Source organism: Platalea leucorodia (assembly GCF_965183815.1).
Source record: "Platalea leucorodia genome assembly, chromosome: 2".
Taxonomy (NCBI): domain Eukaryota; kingdom Metazoa; phylum Chordata; class Aves; order Pelecaniformes; family Threskiornithidae; genus Platalea; species Platalea leucorodia.
Window position 1 is genome coordinate 90,670,519 of NC_138824.1, and position 13,666 is coordinate 90,684,184.

The 13,666-nt window shown below is 34.5% G+C and overlaps 1 protein-coding gene across 5 annotated transcripts in view; it reads right to left on the reverse strand.

The window, feature by feature from the left end:
• The window catches only part of DMD (dystrophin), a gene marked incomplete at both ends in the record, with an annotated part of 1,307,865 nt that overhangs the window by 423,378 nt on the left and 870,821 nt on the right, over positions 1 to 13,666 (reverse strand). For all 5 annotated transcript variants that reach the window (XM_082303865.1, XM_082303861.1, XM_082303862.1 and 2 more), the window contains one exon: positions 882 to 1,029. In XM_082303865.1, the coding sequence (XP_082159991.1) occupies positions 882 to 1,029 (148 nt within the window). The remainder of the gene's footprint in view (positions 1 to 881; positions 1,030 to 13,666) is intronic.

Below are 13,666 nucleotides of genomic sequence, written 5' to 3' on the forward strand. Positions count from 1 at the left end.
GAAATTGAAGATAGATTTTTACTGAAGAATCTTTTAGATTTTTTCAGATTTTGTTGAAAGAAGGATAGAAGAAACTCTGACAATTTTCCTTCACATTCTTTAGTGCTTTATTCCATCACTCGCTGAATTTGTTCACCTTGGATTGGCATGAAGTATAACCAGTCCTTATCCTCAAGGGAGGACAGGAAACCTGTCGGCAGGCATTCTCTATGTAGTATGCATTTTCCAATTACAGTTTAATTTATTATTGTGCAAGTTATTAAGTACAGTCATTCTATTGGGCACATTTTAGAAACTAAACGAGCAACTTCTATTGGATATATTTATTAGCAGCATCATAGTCTAAAAGCTCTAATATCTTCATGAAAATATTCTAGCCTTTAAAAACAAGTGTTTAATATTCTGTTGTTTTTTTTTTTTTTAAACGTTTTCTAAAAGTAGTCTAGATGTTTAGTCTAGAAAATGTTGCAGTGATACTTTAACCAGTTGACATTTATAATTATGCATGGAATTCTAGATACTCTTGTGAAATACTGAATACCATTTCATAAGCGAGAAGTTATAAAAGATTAACAAGACACCTATAAACGTTTTACAGATAAAACAGTCAAGTTCTCAATTAAGAAATGAGGATTAAAAAGATAATGATTAATTACCTAGTGACAGGATAGGTATTTTCCTTTCAGTATATTTTCCACTACTTTTCCAATTTTAGTATGATCAGTAGGTATTTGTTTTGAAAGCCCACTGCTTTAATTTATCTAGAAGAGTTATATGGATGCTGTGTTTGACAGCAGAAGCCTTCTCTAAAAATAACATTGAGTTTTCTTCAATGTAGAATTGATAAATTAAGAAAACATAAAGAATAAAACTCACGATACCTTTACTTTGCTAAGGCAGTCTCTTAACTGGTCTTCATTCCCTGGTTCAAGGGGAATACCAGTAACGATGTCTGCTTCCTCTAACCATAAAATCAACTTGTTCAAGTCCTCTTGAAATTCTGATAAAATATTCTTTTCTTCCTCTAGCCTGTAATAAAAACATGACATTAATGTTTCTGTACATTTATTTTTATGTTGAAGTGCTCATCCATACTAAAAGAAAGACTAAGGAAAATTAATTCTTATAATTTATATTAATTGTTTTTAAAAGTGTGCCATAGGTTTTTTCTTATCAAAATTATCAGACCAGCACCCTTTTACCAAGGCATTAATATATTTTAAAAGAAAAACTCAAGTCATAATTTGCAACATCACTAATTCGCCTTCTGGTTACATATGGCAGGGACCAAACAAGCACACCATAACTAGAACTAGATTTTTGTGTGAACTAACAGCAAGGAAGCTCAGAGTCAGAAACTAAGAATTCTAGCATCAAATTTTACTAAACTGAATCTGTAAAAAGTGACCATGCCACATACTTTGTGTAAAGCATTCCAGTCGAGATCCACAAAAAGTAGGTAAGGTTTATAGTCCATAAGAAGGAACAGGATAGGATTTATCTCACCTGACTTCAGATGTCTACTTTGTCTACCTCTACAACCTAACTGTTGAATTTCTCACCCAGATTCTCTTCATTGAATGCCAGTTGGCATTTCTAGGGTGTGATACATGGATTCATCTTAGATGATTACAATAGGAAGAGATTAATTCTGTCATACAACTTTTTTCTTTTATTAATTAAAGGAGATCCAGGTGACCAACATATACATTGCAGGTGTCTAAAGTCAGATAAGACTACTTTCACCACGACTGTATAAATATATGGAGATCTGAACTTTTGTGCCTAAGCTTCCAAAGTTATCAAGATACACAAGAGAAAAATTTCAAGGGCAGCAGGGAAGAGCATTAGAAGAATGTGAGCCCTTTGAGATTAACATTATAGGCAGATCTCTTCTGAAGGAGAAAACCCTATGTTTTATATAAATAATTTGTAATTTATCCTCCAAACTTATTCACAAAACTGAGGTTACAATTATTAAACAATAATTATTAACCTATTAAATAATAGTGGGTTTTTTTGTTGCTGTTATTTTATTAAGGTTACTTGAGAGCAAAGAAAGAGATGTAAAACCAGCTTTTTTTTTTTTTTTTTTTTTTTTTAATTATGATTGTTTTTTCCAAAATCCAACTTAGTTTGAGAGGTTGGAGGTTGAGAGGTTAGGTCATTTATTACACATAATAAGAGGCTGTAGTAGTGTTTTAAGAATACAACTCAATATTACAGTGGAGAATCAAGGTCAATATTATTAATATATTATTTCTGAATGCAAAAATGTATTAGAATGAAAATTATTTTAACTTTCTCTGCTCTCCCATACTTGCCATGATGGTCAGTGCCCACAGAACACTCTGAGAATTCAAATAGAATGACATTTATTTTCAACTAGGCCATCATTTATGTACAATTTTTTTTTTTCTTTTTTAGGAGACTGTTTTCTGATGGCTGACTTAAAGCAAAGATGTCTCTTTAGAAAAGCTATGTGAATAAGCTTCAGGAAAAAGAGAATAAAAAGTGTCAGCTTCACACCATCTAACAAAAAAATACTGAAAACAATTGTTGTGTGACACACTTGCCTGCACACATGCACAGTCTGACAGATAGATAGCTTAGAAACTATAGATTAAAATCTTTTATCCAAGGAGAAAAGAAATTTAGAAATTTCCAACAGTCATTGTCTATCTTAGAGAAGTTTGTACATCCAAATCCATGCAACATTTCACCCTATATTAAGAACCCTAACTTTAAGTCATTAAAATCTTATATGACTTTTTTTTTTTCCCCCTCGCTGTAATTTCCAGAGAATAACAGTATTCAAGTGACTTCAAGTGTTCCACATTTGAAACATTTATTTACAAGGAAAGAAAGCTGTTTGCTTAATGTTTTAAGTAAAAGCATTTGGTCAGAGGGAAAACAAAGGAAGAAAAACTGTAAGATTTGTAAAATTCCATTTAAATAACATCATCCTGGTTACAGTGTAAAATGGGAGAAGCCTGGTTTGGTCAGCAGTGAAAATTCTAATAGTGAGGAAGGGCATAAGCATATGAGCTGAATTAATTTCATTTCACAGCAATAGAATCATCTGACTTCATGGTATAAGCAAGAAATTTTTATAAATGAAGATTTTGGAGGAGGGAAAGACTCTGCTGCTGGAATGCTGACTATTATTAAGTAAAACCAGAAGCATGCTATTTAACTATTATTTTACACAACTTGCAAACTAGCAAAAGTTTTGCTAGTGCTTTACTTGCCTTCCAACTTATTGGTGTTTATTGCATTTCCTTAACATGGCATCCTTGCAAGATGAGAATTGTTATACTAGATGAATAAACACTCCATAGATTAAAAACCAGAGTAAAGTACCAAAGACAACACTCTTGACCAGATTTCACTATCGAGCTGCTACATTCCACAGTCTGGCTGCACTAAACATGTCACATCTTAAGGAGACCTGAAAAAAAAAGATAGCTGCCATGCATGTGACACAGTCTTTCCTGGACAGCAAAAGCCAGGCAAGAAGACATCACTATAAAAACGTTCTTGAAAAAGAAAAGTGTTTCCATTCAACTTACAAGAACAAAACACTTTTTGAAAGTATCTCTAACTATTTTCCTAAATCTATCCTTTCTTTTGTAGTTAGCTAAGAAAGTTGTAACTTCAACAATATATGCAGTGAATATCTTGGACAAGAAAAACCTTATAAAACAATATTATGTATTGATGCTTCCAAATAATTATGAATAAGTAGCTCACACTTTCAGGTTTTTTTTTTTACAGCACAGTTTAAAGATGTTCTCTGTTCATTTCTATAATATGAAGCATTATTTCTTTGTTTATCTTCAAGTTTAATGGTTTGTGTAGAATATATTTAAGCATGTAGTAGTGATAATAATGAATGGGATAATTAAAACTCTCCATCTACAATTAAGTGCTAGATATTTTATTTCCTGAGTCAATTCAATGGATTTAGATAAGAAAAAAGCACTAAGTTGTTCTTGAAATATTGGTTATGAATTATAAATATTCTTAATACTTTTTCAGGAAATGGATTTGCAGTGATTATGGCTGAAAAAATTATATATACGGAAAAGCAAGTACAGAATGTATTATTAAGTATTATGAAGTCCAATAATAAATCATGCATTCAGTCATACAAAAATATACAAAGTTGTGTAAAGGAGATTAGTAAAAGCCAGTACAGGTTTAAATGGAGGATGCTTTTTTCCGAGCTCAGCTGATATATCCATAGATTGCTATTATCTCAAGCATTTCAGATAGACTGTAGCTGGAATTTTAGGTAAGCAATAAATTTAAATCTACCCTCACGCAGGACAACTTTTTGTCAGCTAGTGTTCAAGAACCAGATAATGAGGAGTTGCATGCTCTAAGGCTACAACAACATGGGTATTATAGGGTTTAGTCATCTCTTTTGAGAAATGAAAAGACACTATGGAGACAAGGAGAAGGACACTCTTAAGTGCTTATTGGGAAGCGTGTATTGATAGAAAGAAAAAAAAAAAGAAGAACCTTATTGTACCAGCCAAGAGTCAGGAGCAAAGATAGGCATAGCTGTGGAAAATAACCTTAATTCACAAGTCAAGAAAAGGAGCTTGGAGATGACATTTTTCTCCTGTTCCCACCATGCTTTAAATCTCGACTGGAAATCCAGCTGCCCACAAGGGGACACATTAACACTGTCATTAACTACCTTTCGCACACTTGTGGGGGGGATTCTCATTCATGTACATGGTACTTCACAAAAAACTAACTCAGCAATCTATAGTTCACAGTTCTACTGCAAGTGGAACTGAATTAAACAGTACTCCACAGTCCAAAGAAATCCAGAAGTAAAATTTTCACAATCAAACATGTGACTGAGCACAGATTTACAAGGCTCAGGAGAAGTCCTTATGCAAAATTAGATCACAGAGAAGCATAGACTAAATAAAACTGGCCTGGTGGAAAGTCCGAGAGGTTTAAAAAGATTTCAGAAATTAATAATTGACAAACGTCAAACCATTTGTTACTTTCAACTACCACCACACACCTAAGAGTTTGAAGGATGCATGCAGGACAGAAGTTAAGATATTTCACAATAGAATACATTGTCCCTCAGGAGCTGCAACCACAGTGTGACAGAAGTTAATGCAGCATGGACTCCAGCCACCACCTCGTGGGATCAGTACCCGTGTGGTCAGCAGCTCTTCCCAGCTGAAGTAAGACATAGAGATGAAGTGCTTTTCCACCTTTCTTCAGGCTGTATCTCCCCCTGATTTAAGCTATTTAGACAAAACCTTTGGTTTTTTTTTTTTCCCCCCCTGTATAAATTAAATAGGTTTAGGTTTTTGCAACAGACAAACAGTAAAGATCTACAAGTTGGACTCGATGATCTCAGAGGTCCTTTCCAACCTTAATGATTCTATGATTGTATGATTTACATTTCTTTATATTGCCAGAGAAAAGACTTGCACTGACGTGTGTGGACTTTGGAAACTAACATACACTGTGTCCTATTTTCCTGCTGCAAAAAGTTCTTGCCCATATTTCTAGGTGGTTTCAGAAACCAGCACTGTAACTTTTAAACATACTGTTGTCTTCAAGAACAGCTCCTTTTTATGATTTCCCATGTTGTAATTGCAGACCAGAAAATACCTGTTTCAAAATTAAATCTGTGAGGTTATTGAAAAAAAAAAAAAAAAAAGAAACAAACCACACTATAATAAAATGTTGATTGATAAGATAATTTATTTAATTGTATTGATTTATTTAATTATTTTTTTAAGAAATTGCAATTTATTAGAAAGAATAATTATTTGATCAACTAGGTAGCTGAATTTAACCCACTTTAGTGTTTGGCCACAGCCTTTTGGCCAACGGCAGCCGATTTTTCACAAAGGTAGCCTTGATTTAGTTTGAGGAGAGAAGACAAAAGCCTGCTTATCAGTTAGGTAATCAGCTAGATTTATTGTCTGGTGAATTGAGTTAAAATGCCAAGCAGTTAAAGAAGAAGATAATGAGGGTAAGATTTCATGATCCAGAATATGAAAATCACACCTAATCATAGACTTAAAATTCAGGATGATCGATAGGAAATGTAATATTTGTGATTCTTTTAGAAAAAGGAACTCAATGCTATTAAATAGCATAAACTGTTTAGTCAAGATATCTACTGCAAAATCAGAATTGTTGATACTGTAAAGCCATAAGCAAAGCTGATGAAATCATTGTTATGCAATGTAATTTTTATATTTCAAAAGTGCTTCAAAGCTGGAAAATATTGTATCAGATACCTCATCAAAATGGGTCATAATTAAAAAGTTGATGTTTTCTGTAGACAATAAAGGCAGTAGGAACATGACAGCTAGTTTTGTATAGTTAAATAGGCATCAGTAAAAAACACCTGACAACTGCTCTACTGGATATCCAATACCAACTTTCACTCTAAAAATGACTTACCATCTTACCAAAGAGAAAGTACAACTTCAATACACAAAAGTCAATATTCATAACTACACTTAGAGCATGAAAATACTGTTTTTAAAAATAAATTGTTATATTAACTGAAATGCTTGGCAAATTTCTGCTGCTCTGAACAGGCTCCGAATAAAAGTTCTAGATCAAGTTCCTGCTTTAGATCTAGAATGGAATTCTAAATCAGCAAGCAGATTTATTTGGTTTCGCTCTTAACACAGTATGTTCTAATATTTACTAGACATGTGAGCCCACGACTGCTCTTTTTTAAGCTCATAAACAAATTACTCCACAGTAACTTCCTAAGGATTAAACAAACACAAGCCGCTGGTGCCAAATTGTTCTTTAGAGGAAAAAGAAAGAGAAGATATTTACTGTAAAAACAACAAAATGCTCCAAAACTATTTGTTTTTATATATGTATATACACACACACGTGCATATATAGACAAACAAATACAAGTATACACATATATGCACACATATACTTACATTTATACAAACAAATATATAAAAAAGTGAACACCATAAATAGCAAAAGAAGCCAATTAACAGCCCTGCTTTCCTGGTTTTGTCTTAAATTTTCTTATGGAAACCTGCACGACTGTTTTCCGGAACTGTTGTTTGTCTAGGATTTCTGGAAATGCAAGCCATATCAATGAAAAGCCCTGATGTTGATGGACTCTAATATTTCTTGTGCCTATGTACTACAGCTCTGAATCTCTTATGGAGTACTGTTAGGCAGCCAGAAATTCTGGACCTTCTTGATGCATACAGGCTTACCCATTTTGGTTGTATAGGACATGTAGAGAAGGACCAACTTTACAGCATTACATTTATCACAGTGTTCCTCACTGAGAAGTGTATGTGTACTTGAGAGGTCAAATGCTCTTCTAAAGCTAAAATAGGTTATCTAAAACCAGCTAATCAAAACATTTATTTTTGTGAAACTGAGGCAGATGCTAATCTGTGCTGAGATCTGTAACTATAAACATGAAGAAAAACTAGCTTCCTGTAATCTTAAAAGCAGAAGCACATCTTCAGATCTTTCTGAGGCAGTGTCCCCCTCTGCCCTGATGACGTGGAAGTCTGGGAATCAGTCATCCAGTGCTATGCCATGAACTGCACAATAAAACCTCAGTTCCTCAACCTGACCAGATTCCCCAGAACCTAAGCTCTCAGCAACAGCTTTACTTTCTTGGTTTCCTATCACTTCTACTCATTTGTAAAGCACATAGCTCGGTGGAGGCATTATGTGATGGTACCCTAAGGATAAACCTGAGAAAGATACAATTTTAAATATGTTAATTCTGGCACAGAAAAGGCAGAGTGTTCAACTCAATGCACCTGAGAGCAAAATTATTGAGCTGTATAGTATTTTGAATGAGAAATCAAAAAGATTTCTTGTCTCCTAGCAGAGATAGGAATTGGCAAGTTTCCTTTTTCATCTTAAGTACACTGTCAGTTTTATCACCCTCATGAATTCAACTGCAACCCTTAAAACATTTAAAACTTTTCCTAGTCACGAAGGAAAGATTTTTACTTTGATGACTAATTTAAATGTTGATCAGTAGGATTCAGTTTTATTGTCTGAGCAATGTGGGATGTTTTGAACCTAAAACTTTCCAGGAATTCTTTTAGAGATGTGTTGTGTGTGCGCGTGTGCATGTGCACAGAAGGGTTTCAGAATTCAGACAAAAACCCAAATACTGTTCCATAAAGATCTACTTCCTTATTCTAGTCAGGAACAGTATGTAGTATAGTAATTAAAAGGTCCATTGCAATTAAGGGGAGCTGCAGGTGCACTCCATAATTTACTTTACAATTTGTTCTTGGCCTGCTAGAACATTACTTCTATTATAAATAACATCCTGCATGACAAGTATCATATTATGCAAGCCACTAAAATAAAGCACCCTCTATATTAGCTGAACCAGCTAATCAAATAAAAAGTTTTAACTCGATGACTGATTGCACCTTTTGAACAAGCTGATTTCTATCACCATAATTACATTTGGAACAACAGACACATGTAATTTCTAGGTGTTTAAATTTATGGCAGCAATGACAAATTAACAGTAAATTGTTACTAAGGGAGTATGGGCTTCCAAATCTGAGCCTAAACAAACCGGAATAAGGAGTGTGAGCCACCAGTTGACTCAGACATGGACAGAGCAGCTCTTGAGAAAGCCGATGGGAGTACATCTTGCTGGATAAGCAGGTGACTGAGGAATAAGATGTGATTTCAGCAGCTGGTCCTATGGAGCCAAGCAGAGCCATTTCCAGCACAGATCTGCATGCTGTTGTATACTACTGCCTTATCCTTTTAAACCAGACTAAGTTCACAAAGAGCTTTTAAACTGCTTCTCTGTCAGCAAATGGTTTATTTTTTTAACCCTGAAATGTAACCCATCTTGTTTGATGGAAAATTCTCAAACTATAGCAGAGAAGTACAGAATTTCATATGTGACTTTTGGTCTTCTACGTGACTGCTATTCTCAGGCACATTACTTTGTGTTTTTCCTATTAAAACACCACAGCTTTCTGTTTGTGTTTCTAAACTCATAAGGCCCCTTGGTCAACTACTATGACTGCACAGCTGTTTAAATGAATTTTATATACTTTATACTTCTGGAAGCAAATGTATTAATATTCAGTATTTAATATTAAGTAGTAAATTAAATTAATTAAAATAATTATTTTTCCTAATAGCATTTTGTATATATGGTATTTCATACATTAGGGATTAGTTTTCCTAACAGTATTAAACTGAATCAATAACAAATTCTTATGGTAATCCACAAAATACCCTGGACAGATTTTTTTTTACTATCATTTATCCTTAGTTATAATGGTTAACTATTATATAAACCTTCATGGCCCATTTCAAGTAAGCTTATATTTTCATTTACAGTTTCTAGAAACCATATGAAATGCATATTGCAGCTCATGTATTTTCTCCATCGTCAACAATGTCATACGAATACCATAGCAACCCGTAAATAGTTTCTGAAACACATCAGATGTTGTAACTGCACACAAGTAATGTTGGACTTATTTGGGAGGTGTCAGCTAGAGATAGAAAATATGCAGCCACAGGAGTAGGACAGATCCGCACTTGTGACTCATATTCCCACTTGCACTTCCAACAATGTTTTGGTGCCTTTTTATTTTTTTAACCTTCAGTTGTTGATTTTGTATTATTTATGATATTTCTAAGATTAGGAATTAGTGCACTTATTAGCTGTTACTGAGGATTTAAGAAGCCACCAAAATAGTAACTTGACAATTTAGACAAAATATTTACTGAGAGAGAATTAATTTTCTTTCTTTTTCTGAAGAATGTGCAAGTATGCTTCATTTGGGTAAGGAACTTTAAATAAAATAATTGAAACAAAAAAGTATTGCAGAAACTTTAGAAACATCAGATGTAAATACTAAACAGTAAGAAGTTTAGCTATGCTACTTGTAAACATAGTGCAAATTTATACCAGAGTGATTCTTTTCTAGTGATTTACTGTAAGAAATCTGAACAGTCAAAAAAAAGAAAATTCTGAAAATTCAATATGTATCTAATTTTATGTTGGAAAGAAAAAAGTATATTTATTGACTTAACTGTCATGAAATATCTTCATCCTAAGACAGCTTTTAAATTGCAATGAGAAACTAATCACAGCCTTCAATACACTGAGTGTTCAGGTGAAGGAAACTAATCACTGGTAGGTAGTGTGTTATGGAAAAAAAAAAAAAAAGAATACTTTAATGAAGGTAAGGTATGAAAAAATATTAAAAAGTATATTTACTTTATAACAATAATTTTTTATTTAGAACAGAAAGCTTGCGGTTTTGTATTCAGAAAAGTATTTGAAAGTATTCTGGCAAACATCCTTTGTTCTGTCATTCTTTCCATAATTACTTCAAACTCGCTTGAGTATAGATCTGAACAGAAAGTCTGCAGGTTCAAGCTCATTAAAAGTGCAAATGTATTTGTAGCTAAAAAAATGAGAAATTCTCTTCCATTCAACAGAACCCAATTTTAACAAATGTCAGATTGTGATGAATAAAAAGCCCCAAACTGATTACTTCTGAAACAGTGAAGGAATCTAATTCCGGGGCATCTGTTTTCAAAGATTACACAAGAAATTTTTCACAAAGATGGAAAATACAAAGACCAGCCAGCACCACTGTTAGAAGTCTGTCGACAACCTCATTTATGAGCCTTCACCTTGTCAAGCTCCTACGTGAGATGTTGCTTCTCCTCCTGATATGTATTCCCTTGACTAGCTCTGCCTGGCCCGTGCATTCCTGCAGTGGGAGTGAAGCCTCAGCACCACACTGCAACCGCAGCCCTGGGGCTTGCCACCACCCAGGCACTTGAGTGCGCACAAGTGCCCTAATGGCAAGCCACTGCCTCCTTAAGTCATCCAAAAAACTCACGTGTCCCAGTGGCATGACTCACTACAGACGTACACAGCATAATACGGCCTGTTGCATCTCAGGGGACAAAAAAGGCAGAAAGATCTTCTGATGGTGCAGTTTAGAAGATTCTGTATTCAAAATGATTGCTGGAGTATGAAGAGGAACAAACAGACGGGGTTTTCCCCCCCTCTCTTGTCTGGGGTTAGTAGCATCTATTCAAGGAACCACTGCAATTTCCCCTAGTCTCCAAAGTCTCCCTTTCAGTTCGAGTAACACTGTTCCAGAGTAAAAACTCAAACTTCTCCAAAACATGCTGCTTGCAGCAAAATGCTAACAAAAACTCAATTAAATTCCCAATTTGCTAACTATCAGTGTATCAGACTTTCAATCAAGTTTCACTTTATTCAACTGCATGGTCTATTCCAAAGTTTGCAGTAAGATAATATGACTAGATGTGCTAAAATTACATTTTCACCTACTTCTTAGCTGGATGGATTAAACTGAAAGATACTGAAACATTAAACACTGAATTCAAACTTCTATAGCTTTGAAACTCTTTGATAAAGGCAAATGAAAGATAACATCCTACACAAACATAACTCAAGCATAACCTCTTGATCTTCAGTACCAAAGAAAGGAGATTCAAAGCCAATTTTAAGTCTGTGCTTTGCCTGGGATCAGCATTTGATCTTTTAAAACTTAAAAAAATAGCTTCTTTTTACTGGAGAGCAGTACAGGTTCCTCAAATTGTTTTGAGATTTAGTTTGTTTTCTTGTCTGTTTTTAATTAAGTTGTCCTTTTATAGTCCAAATCATTCTCATTCTTAAATCTGCCAGACTACCACTGAAATTAATATTAGTGTCTAGTGAACCTACGATCAGTTTTAGTTATTTATAGAATTTCATGGGTTTGATCTGTTTTACATTTCTTATTATGCAGGTAGTTTAATATTTATTCCAAATTATTCATGAAAACTGGATTAACAGTTGAAACTCTCAGAATTATATATCAATCTTCTCTTTTCAAGTCAACCAACCACAGGGTTCACAATGGTTACAGGAAATATTTTGAATTTACAGTGTTTATCAATGCAGTGATAATATTATATTCTCATAGAGAATAAATAGTAGACCATTTAACAGTGCATCCTCAGGAAAATTGACAAAGTAATTCTGTAGAATTTCCACACACACACCCCACAAAATATAATCAGTGCATCAGAACATGAAAAATGCCCGAGTGTGTCAGAAAAGTTAGCCCAACAGATTGCCACCAACATTGCTAACAGGAGATGGTAATTGAGGGAAGCACAGAAGACTGGCCACTTTCTTTGGTCCGTTCACCTCATACTCCCCCAGAATCCACTGTCATTAGATTAAGGATTTTATAGGGCTGAGTCATATTTTCCTCCATAACCTTCTGCGGCCAGCAAACCTCAGACATTCAGAAAACATAATGTAAAAAAGTAACTTTTAAATTGATTTTACTATCTCTTACAGTATCAACAAGTACCCTTTACTTCTGGTGTTGAGGAATTAAGTGAATAACATGTTGTTCTACATTCAGTTTACCCACCACTTCAATTTTGTAAACCTCAGTCATATCCCTCCTGAGACTTCCCTCCAGACTGAAGATACCCAGCTTCTTAGTCTCTCCTTACAATGCAGCCACTCCAAACACTCGTTCATTTTAGTTGCCTGCCTTCCTCCATCTATACTTTCTGTAAGTCCATCATACCCTTTGACATGCAGAGAGCAAATCTGCACACGGTACTCAACATGAGCATGCCACAATGTTCAATGGCAGCAAAACAACACTTTTTTTTCGTTTTGTTCTCGATACTCTTACTGATGCTGCCTAAAGTTTTATGGCTTTTTTGGCTGCCTCTCCATACTGAGCCTACAAACACCGTCAGTGACAATACCAGGATAACTTTCTTGAGTTGTAACTGCCCTTTGCAAGCTCAGCATCATGTAAGCATGGTATAGACTGTTTCTCTGAAATATTCATTACCTCACATTTGTCTGTGACAAAGATCATCTGCCACTTGCTGCCCATCCACTCAGTTTTGGAGTTTCCCCGCTATCAGCTCAGCATTTGACTACCTGAGAGAGCTTAATGTCATGGGTATCCTTGGAAATGTCACCATACACTTCCTGTATCCAACTAAATTCTCACATTCATGCACCTTACAAAAATATCTATGTTGGTTTCTGTTACTTCTGTAACAGAACTGTAACACCCCCCCCCCCCCCCGATGATTATGTTTGAATTTGGTTTGAGAAATATGTCCAAAATTGAGTGTCTATGCCCCATCTGTAAACTGTGCAAAATTATCAAAATAAATGTCTTCCATCTTGGTAAGCAATAGCAAAATAGACTTTATAGTATATATAATTTCATTGCCATTCAAATAATGCTTAGCAACATTACACTTGAATTTGAAATTACTGTCAGATTTCATTTCTAGAATCCATTCAATTGCTAATTTCTTCCCACTTCCTTTATCTTGAGATCTGCTGAGCCAAGAAATTTAATAGAAAACAAAATTTCAACTGATCACCACTCCTCTATTTGAGCTACTGAGAATCAGGTTTCAAAGCAGAGCACAATGTACTGACTACAAAGAATAAAACCTAAAATCTATTAAAAAATTTAGAATCAGTTTTCTTTTATGATTTGTAGAAGATTCCGAATGTTAGTATCTATTTTATTTTTCTTCAAAATTATGAAATTAATATGTATTCTACACAGTCTGCTCTCCCTTCAGCATCACC